Genomic DNA, 10,000 nt, shown 5'->3' on the forward strand with positions numbered 1-10,000 from the left:
GCACATACGCTTGTGCACACACGCACGCACACACACACACACACACACACACACACACAAATGCACGCACGCACACACACTCATGCACACACACACACACCACTCTCCCCCTAATCTCGTCTTCTGGCTTCAGACAGGGCTTTCCCCTCACACCTGGGCAGAAGTGATAAGGGGAGAGAGTGGTGTGTGTGTGTGCGTGTGTGTGTGTGTGTGTGTGTGTGTGTGTGTGTGTGTGTGTCTATCAGTCACAGCTCAAGGTGACTCCAATTTTTCTGTGCTCGTGATGTTATGTGACGTGACGCGAACTGCAAATCTCACTCCAGCTCCACCATAGCTCCTCTGAGGAAGTGTTTCACCGTCATGATGGAGACACACATTCACATGAACACACACAAGACACACACCAACACACACACCAACACACACACTTCCCCTCCCCAGTGTCTCTATGGGTCCCACCCAGGATGCAAACCCAGAGATAACTTCAAAACAGATTTGAGCCAGATTTGAGTCGGATCTAGCCAATATCTGATAATGCTTGGCTTATTATATGTGAGTTAAGCCTATTACTGTGGGTCGTCTAATGCCCATACCATAGAAAATACCATCTATGGACAGAGAAACGGGACCAGATACTGCAGTTATACACAGTGGATGTGTGTGAGAGAGAGTGTGAGTGTCTGTTTGTATGTGTGTGTTTGTGTGTGTGTGTGGGGGGGGTGGGTGTATGTCTGGGGGTGGGGGTTGTATGTCTTTGTGTGTATGTGTGTTGTGTGTTGATATGTATGTTTTGTGATTTTTGTCCATTAAATGATTTATTCAACAGAGGGAATAGAGAACAATCATTATCACAGTGTTTGCACTTGAAAAGAAAGAGAGAGAGAGAGAGAGAGAGAGAGAGAGAGAGAGAGGAAGAGAGAGAGAGTGAAATGAGAACACACACCCCTGATACACTCTTCTCTTCGATGTTCCCAAACGGAGCGTGAGTGTGTTTAATCTCTCAAGAGGGAGAACAGAATATCCATGCGGATATGTTAGGTCAAAGCTAGCATGGCGACACTATCCTGGTTTATGCAATTATATTTAAGAGAAGGGTTCATTGAAGTGAAACAAACACACAACACTCTCACACACACACACCAAAAAATGCCACACCTGATTTGGGAGTACACTGTATTAGAAGCATGGTCATCATGGAGCAGTCACTGTTCTGTTTTTGTAGCATGTTGTAGCACGTGTAGCATGTTGTAGCACGTGTAGCATGTTGTTGCACGTGTAGCATGTTGTAGCACGTGTAGCATGTTGTAGCACTTGTAGCATGTTGTAGCATGTTGTAGCACGTGTAGCATGTTGTAGCACTTGTAGCATGTTGTAGCACGTGTAGCATGTTGTAGCACGTGTAGCATGTTGTAGCATGTTGTAGCACTTGTAGCATGTTGTAGCACGTGTAGCATGTTGTAGCACGTGTAGCATGTTGTAGCACTTGTAGCATGTTGTAGCACGTGTAGCATGTTGTAGCACTTGTAGCATGTTGTAGCACGTGTAGCATGCTCTAGCACGTGTAGCATGTTGAAGCATGTTGTAGCATGTTGAAGCGCAAATCATTTAGGGTGTTTGTGGAACTGTAGGAATGGAGATGTTTGTGGAAACGTTGGTGAAGGCTCGCAGTACGGTGGCCACAGGGACCACTCCATGGGATAACGGGTGGCCACAGAGTAGTTGTTTGTGTCCCTGGGCCATCAGGCCATGGTTAATGTAGAACCCTGTGCAATATATACGGCTCTTCAGAATGTTGCAGAAAGTTCCACTGCATTGAATGGGTCATCCCAACGTTGGGAAGTCCGATATTTCTGCTGAAAAAAATGTATGACCGCTGCCTCTATTAACAGGTTTTGTGCTTCTAATTTACAAAAAAAAACTCATAGTAACTTGAAGTCAGCATGTACTACGTTGCTAAGCAACACCTGAAACTTTAAAGATCTATTTGGGTGTAGTAAAAAAAATTCTCAGCGGATCCCACAAAACTGCATCACAATCAATAAAAATACATTTTCAAGAAATGTCTGGTGTAGTTTTTGCAAGTAACCGTATAATAAGCAGGATATTGTATAGTAGGGTGACCAGATTTGAGTTTGTGAAAAAGAGGACACTTCGTCGTGGGACCCCGCCCCCTTCGTCGCGACAAAGTTTTTGGACATATTTTTCTTATGCAGATGACCCCGCCCCCTCCCGCGCGACGAAGTTTTGGCATATTTTTCACATGCAGATGTCATGTACTATTGTAAGCGATGCAACTAGAGGGGGCTCAAGGTGCTCAGTGTTGCCAGACTGGAAATGACGTATCATATCAAAGGCTCAAAATTATCGTATTTGGAGGATAATTATCATATCTGGCAACACTGGGAAGGCATTCGACCAATGACAGTTCTCTCTACAGTCAGAGAGCTCGCGCAAAAAGGTGGAATGTACGCGAGATACCCTTTCCAAAACTTGTAAGGACGTAATAACTAGTTTGTGAAAGACCCAGAGAAACACAAATACCCGACGAGGCAAAATCCCGGACAATTTTGGAATCCCTGCCGGACGCACTTTTTAGGTCTCGAAAAGAGGACATGTCCGGGCAAAAGAGGACGTCTGGTCACCCTATTGTATAGTCCACCAGTCAGTATAAAACAAAATAAATCCCCTCAAGGCGAAAGAAGACTCCGGCGTGCAGCACCCTGTCCTGTGGGGATTTATTCTCCAGTACTGACTGCCATTATGCTGTTAGCTTTGTAGTTAACTGTGTTGTTTGAGACCCTAATGAGAGGTGATTGTCAATAGGATGTACCCAGTCTTTAATCTAATAGAGATGTGTTACATGTGTTTGTATGGGTTAAATCTGTCTTCAGCCTGACTCTCCCTCTCCCTCTCCCTCTCCTTCTGCTTCTGTCCCCCGTCAGCAGCCCAAGGAGGGCTCCACCACAGGCCCGGCTCATCCCCTGCTCTCCCACCTCACACACGCCTCACACACACACCTGAGCTCCGTCCGACGCCCTCCACTGGACCGGCTCGCCCAGCTGACAGGTGAGAAGCCATAGTTGAGGTCACTCCTCACTGGGGCCTACATGCATAAGGCCATAGCTGAGGTCAAAGGTCACTCATCACTGGGGCCTACATACATAAGGCCATAGCTGAGGTCAAAGGTCACTCATCACTGGGGCCTACTGTTATAAAGTATATTATAAATATAAATACATACAAAACACTTGCCTTCCAACTACAGCTTCAAACTTTTTAACTTCAAACTATGAACATTATATTAACTGTAAACAACAGTTTATAGTATACTTTAAACTTCTTTTGCAAAAATATGAGCATATTTGGCTTTGGAGTCAAAAATGTATTATTTTGTTTGCATTTATTTAATCATTTTTTGATTTGTTTATACCTATCTTTTCTATCTTTCTATAGTTAATCTTGTTACTTGAACACACTGAGTATGAGAAAATGTGTACTGCCCCTTTAAGAGACTACCTTTGGTTAAGTTTAGCAGTCATCTCCGTTTATTTTTCAGTCTTCGGTTGCTGATCTGCCGTTGACTCTTGCCTTCTCTCCCCTCTTTTCACGCAATTGTTTTGTTGCATTTGCTGCACGTCGCAATGTTTTAATCTTTTTGTGCGAAATACAGCCACACTTTTGACAGTTTACCTTTCGGTATTTTCTCTGTTAAAAGGTTGATGGCTAGTTCTGTTTGTGCTTGCTCTGTGAAATGCTGCATGCTCTTCACTGTCATAAGACTGTTGCTATGAAAACACCAATGAGCGTGAGCGACACAGGACAAAGTTTACATTGGGAGCTGGGGCAGTTTTACAGTACATGTGCCCCACAGAATCTGCCTAGCGACCGTGTTCAATTGGCTCAGGCACCGAAATGAAGCACCGAAATCTGCGTTGCATTTCGGTCCGGGTATTGTATTGGAACCGGTTCCATATTGGTACCGGTTCTCGGTACCCAAACCTAGCCATAGCTGAGGTCACTCATCACTGGGGCCTACATACGTAAGGCCATAGCTGAGGTCAAAGGTCACTCATCACTGGGGCCTACATACATAAGGCCATAGCTGAGGTCAAAGGTCACTCATCACTGGGGCCTACATACATAAGGCCATAGCTGAGGTCAAAGGTCACTCATCACTGGGGCCTATGTACATAAGGCCATAGCTGAGGTCAAAGGTCACTCATCACTGAGGCCTATGTACATAAGTCAGAAGATTGTGTATAAAAGAAAAAATGTTTGTAGATGTTTGCAAATGTTTTATTGCATGTTTGTAAGACAGATAGGCATATATAGCCAATGTGCATGAAGAACTGATGGTTTGTGTGTGTGTGTGTGTGTGTTTGTGTGTGTGTGTGTGTGTGTGTGTGTATGTGTTCTTACAGAGAGATTTGACGAGGGCTACAGCAGCGGACAGCAACCCCCGACCCCTGCGCCCCCCCCTCAAGTCCCTTACCGCCCCCTCTTTCTCTGTTCGCCCCGCCCAAGCCACGCCCCACGCGAACCCCTTCCACCAATCACAGAGGGCCTGCTTAGCCAACGGGGAGATGGGGGAGGTTACCTTCAGAAAGGTAATTCTGTGTGTGTGTGTGTGTGTGTGTGTGTGTGTGTGTGTGTGTTTGTGTGTATGTCTGTATATATCTGTGTGTGTCTTTGTGTACATTTATGAACCTGCATAGCCTCGTCTTCAGCACTACATTTTGTGGAACTAAATTCCTAGACCAAATTCCTGAGCAGAAACAGGTGAGGTGGCCTCTTGGGGCTACAGAGTAAACACCGTCACTGAACTCTGAACTCTGAACTCTGAAGGCCATGTCTGCACTGCTGTAAATCCTCACATTAACACTCTTCCACATTAACACTTCCTCTCTGCTCATCCTCACAGGGAGACAAACAGCAACTCATCATCACCATTCAACACCCAGTAAGTGTAGCTTCCCATCCATCCTCCTCACATCCTTACTCAGTCTCTAAGTAAAGTTTAGTTTCACATCCATCATCACTCAGTCTCTAAGTAAACGTTGAGCTTTAAGATAAGAAGACAATATTGCAAATGAGCAAAGCATTGCAAAGCAAAGCAAGCAAACACATCTGCCTTGTGATTCCCTTAATTTATTTAAAAAGCTTTGAAGAAGGATGACTCCACTGTGCTGATGTGTGGTAGGGTTAGGGTTAGGGTTAGGGTTAGGTTAATCTGTCCTGTTAGTTTGAAGAAGGATGACTCCACTGTGCTGATGTGTGGTAGGTGCACAAATCTGTCCTGTTAGTTTGGACGATCCCTGGACGATCATGTGGTATTCCATACATGAGACAGGGGTCATACACAGACACACACATATACACTCACACTCTCTCTCTTTCTCACACATACACACACACTCACACTCTCTCTCTCTCACACACACACATACATACACACACTCACTCTCTCTCTCTGTCTCTCTCTCTCCCTCTATCTCTCTCGCGAAAACAAAGACACACACTATTTCTCACACAAACACACGCTTCTTCTCTCTCTCTCTCTCTCTCTCTCTCTCTCTCTCTCTCTCTCTCACACACACACACACACACACACACACACACACACACACACACACACACACACACACACACACAAAACACACACACACACACACACATACACACACACACACACACTCACTCACTCACGCATCAGTGGTCTCATGTGAGTAGGTTCCCCTTGTTGGCTGACTGGGAGCTGCCATGGGGGTCCTCTTGCCCCTTTCGCCACAACTGCACCGGAGTTAGATTCCTCTTGCCCCTTTCCCCACAACTGCACCGGAGTTAGATTCCTCTTGCCCCTTTCCCCACAACTGCACCGGAGTTAGATTCCTCTTGCCCCTTTCCCAACAACTGCACCGGAGTTAGATTCCTCTTGCCCCTTTCCCAACAACTGCACCGGAGTTAGATTCCTCCTGCAACCAGACCTTTCCAGCTTCAGCCAGGGATTAGATCAGATAAGAGCACTGCACTTCCAGGAGTGTTCTTTGTCTCCAGGAAACCATGACGATGGCCTAAAGCCTGACTGGCACTCACTGGCGACAGGACCCTCGGACCAACCAGGGCTGGTAGACAGCGTCTGACTCTATGCCAGATCTCAGCCAGATCTCCGCCGGATCTCAGCCCCATCTGTTCCACAGTCAAATCTGTGTGATTATACTGAAAAGGAAAGCACATAAAACACATACAAACTTCATAATGTCTAAGACACGACCAGGAGCAAAGAGTCCCGCTAGAGAAGCATCAAAGGTCCCGGCTCCAGCGCAGCGTCCTGCTTTGCTTGATGTGGAGTGCTAAGACACGACCGGGTCGAGTGCCCGCTGAGGGCCCAGGTTCCATCTCTGTCTGTCAGGTGGTGGTGTTCCACGTGGCACCGTGGGAGAACCAGAGATGTAGCGTGAGGCATTGAAGTTTAATGGCAAAATTCCATGATAAAACAAAAATGTGCACTGCACGAATTAGATTTTATTTCCTACTTTGATTGCATTTATTAACCCAAACTAATATGTAATTCACACTTTAAATGTACACATATTTTATTATTTTATACATGTAAATGTTTGTATTAATTTGATAACTGTGACTCATTTTACAAACACAAAATGTACCCTGATAACGACCCCCCTTCCTCCCAGGGCGGGTCACCCTGGAGACGGGCAGTTTCTGGCCCCCCCTGAGGTCGGGTGATGAGGGAGGGGCACGCGTTCCGTCCGAGGCGGACACCCCCAGAGCTCCCATGATCCTTTGCTGCTCACAGGAGCCTGAGGCCCAGGAGGAACCTCTGGGACGTCTCTCAGAGGAGACCAATGAGTCGGTAATGCTCTGCTTCCTTATTCAATTGTGCTGCGTCTGAGACAAGCGGGCAGACTGCTATTTATCTTCTTACCAAGAGAGGGAGGGGAGGAGGAGGAGGAGGAGGAGGAGGAGGAGGAGAGGTCAAGGCCGTAGGGAAGCCGAGGGAGATCAGTGTTACCTCTTCCAGGAAAACTGGCTTATGAAAAACAAACAAAACAAACATCTGATCTTAATGTCTGTAGAGCGCACTGTGTTGTCCTAGCGTGCCGAGTCCCCGCCACTCCGAGTCATGTGACACTCAGGACACCATGGCCCACTGGTGACCCACAGTCTTGCAAACACAAAACATTATGTGCAGAACCCCAGACAATACACCCCCACATAGTGTCACATAGTGTCACACAGTGTCACAGACTATCTGACGGTGGTTACAGCTGAATTTGTGTTAAGTGTTAGTCGACTCCACCAGTCACTGGATGCCCAGTTAGTCAGAAACGTTTACTCACTCAACAGCAACAATGAATAGTTTTTCTTTTAGTATCATTTCAGTTTACATGTTCATCAACAAGCCCCTTCAGTTTAATGGAGGCTGTCCTTAGATAAGGGCGAGTTAGACAGCTAATATGCCGATAGTCTGACTTGAACATGCTAGAAAGTATGGCTTCCAACAACCCACACTGTTTTAAGATAATCTGTATTCACCCATTTTCTCAATGTTTACATTGAGGTTCTCAATGTTTACATTTACAATGGTTACAGGCTCTTCAGCATGGGATGGGCTGTGCTGAGCATGCAGGTCATCATGGGAAATGTAGTCTGAAGAGAGCCAGTGTGGACTCATCATGGAAGAGCAGTTGTCTCTCCCATATTAGCTTCTATGGTGGCCATATGGTCGGTAGCCAGCGGGCAAACAGTGGTCAGTATGGTAAGCTTATGTCTTCTCAGTCACACATTGTTAACATTGTGTTCTAAGTCCAAACATGTTACTCTTTTATACACAAACACTAGTCTACACAGTAAGCCTACTTCACATGAGCTTAAGCATGTTCTTTCATAGACAAATCAAAGAACCCATTGAGTCAACCATTTTACTCCTGGGTCATTCCACGCCAAACGGGACAATTAAAGGAAAATTCCCCACTCGACCAACTCAGATTTGGCTGAAAAAATTCCAGGTTGTTCATACACTTCTTAATATGAATAGTCCCAAATATTAGCTCTCTACTCCCAATAGTTTTGTCACAAAAAGATGTTTTAGGGGGGAGGGGGTGCCAATACTTAAGACGCTTTTTGAGCAGCGTTTTGTGAAGAGCCATTTTCAAATTGCTATTACTAGAAAAGTATTTAAGCTAGCTCCTTCAAACTTTCTAGGCTTAAAATATGATACCATTACTTGAAAAATACGACTTCCAAGGGTGTGGCTTGGGTATATCATAGTATTCGGGGTGCTTGAATTTGCGCGGAAATTTTACACTATGCTCTGTTGTAGCATCTTTGAAGGACTGTGGAAAGCTCAATGTTAAAGCTAGAGACTTGATATTATACACAGACCTTCTTATGTATGCTTCGTATGTTGTATTAAAAAAACTGTCCTTATGTGATGAAGGGGCTGGAAGATATTAAAGCTTGAAAATGGATGAAAACCCATTTTGTGCCATTTTTGGCATGCTATAGCAAAACAATGACAGCATTTACCAACATGAAACTATTTTTTTTGGAAAGATTAGATATTTGTTCTTAACATTTCAAACATTTGTGATGGTGTTCTGCCTCATTTTCTCAAAATATTTTTTTGAAAATATGGGATTTTTGTACACGCCCAGCATTCAATGGCCTATGGAAGCATATTCAAATGGTAGCAAAAGGTAAGTTTATGACACAGAGCTTAAACTGCACAAAATGCTTTATTTGATTAATGTTAAATTGTAAATTGTCACACATTTGACTTGTAAATCATTCCATGTAAAGTGTGACAATGGCTCCCACTCAACTGTCTCAGATTTGGCTGAAAAAATTCAAAGTTGTTCATACACTTCTTAATAGGTATAGCCCCAAATATTAGCTCTCTACTTCAATAGTTTTGTCACAAAATTATGTTTTAGGGGTGATGGGGTGCCTGTACTGTTTTAGCAGCGTTTTCTGAATAACTTGAATAATATGGATTTCCAAGGGTGTGGCTTGGGTGATCGTAGTATTTGGGGTGCTTGAATTTGCTGGGAATTTTTACTCTACGCTCTGTTGCAGCATCTTTGAAGGCCTGTGGAAAGCTCAATGTTAAAGCTAGAGATTTGATATGATACACAGATTTTATACACAAACGCAGTTTAAGCTCTGTGTCATAAACTTACCTTTTGCTACCATTTCAATGTGCTTCCATATGCCATTGAATGCTGGGCGTGTACAAAAAACCCATATTTTCCAAAAAATATTTTGAGAAAACGAGGCAGAACACCATCACAAATTTTTGATATTTTAAGAACAAATATCTAATCTTTCCCAAAACAATTGTTTCATGTTGGTAAATGCTGTCATTTTTTTGCTATAGCATGCCAAAAATTGCACAAAATGGGTTTTCATCCATTTTCAAGCTTTAATATCTTCCAGCCCATTCATCACATAAGGACAGTTTTTTAATACAACATACGAAGCATATAATATCAAGTCTCCAGCTTTAACATTGAGCTTTCCACAGGTATTCAAAGATGCTGCAACAAAGGGTAAAGTTAAATTTTCGCGCAAATTCAAGCACCCCGAATACTATGATATACCCAAGATACACCCTTGGGAGTCCATAATCTTCAAGTAATGGTATCATATTTTAAGCCTAGAAAGTTTGAAGGAGCTAGCTTAAATACTTTTCTAGTAATAGCAATTTGAAAATGGCTCTTCAGAAAACGCTGCTAAAAAAGCGTCTTAAGTACAGGCACCCCCTCCCCCCTAAAACATCTTTTTGTGACAAACCTATTGGGAGTAGAGAGCTAATATTTTGGACTATACCTATTAAGAAGTGTATGAACAACCTTGATTTTTTTCAGCCAAATCTGAGACGGTCGAGTGGGAGCCATTGTCCCGTTTGGTGTGGATGACCTCCTCTTAAAAAGCAAAGAAAGCTAAAATTATCATTCTAGAGTCTTCCGTTACGTGGGAA

At 44.0% G+C, this 10,000-nt stretch overlaps 1 protein-coding gene across 1 annotated transcript in view; it reads left to right on the top strand.

The window, feature by feature from the left end:
* The window catches only part of LOC122133424, a 13,322-nt gene extending 8,265 nt beyond the window's left edge, over nt 1-5,057 (top strand). The window contains exons 3-5 of the mRNA XM_042709630.1: nt 2,943-3,066; nt 4,422-4,607; nt 4,922-5,057. Coding sequence (XP_042565564.1) covers nt 2,943-3,066; nt 4,422-4,607; nt 4,922-5,010 — 399 coding nt within the window. The 3' untranslated portion in view covers nt 5,011-5,057. The remainder of the gene's footprint in view (nt 1-2,942; nt 3,067-4,421; nt 4,608-4,921) is intronic.
* Nucleotides 5,058-10,000: the final 4,943 nt, after the last annotated feature.

Source organism: Clupea harengus, chromosome 2 (genome assembly GCF_900700415.2).
Source record: "Clupea harengus chromosome 2, Ch_v2.0.2, whole genome shotgun sequence".
Lineage (NCBI taxonomy): Eukaryota > Metazoa > Chordata > Actinopteri > Clupeiformes > Clupeidae > Clupea > Clupea harengus.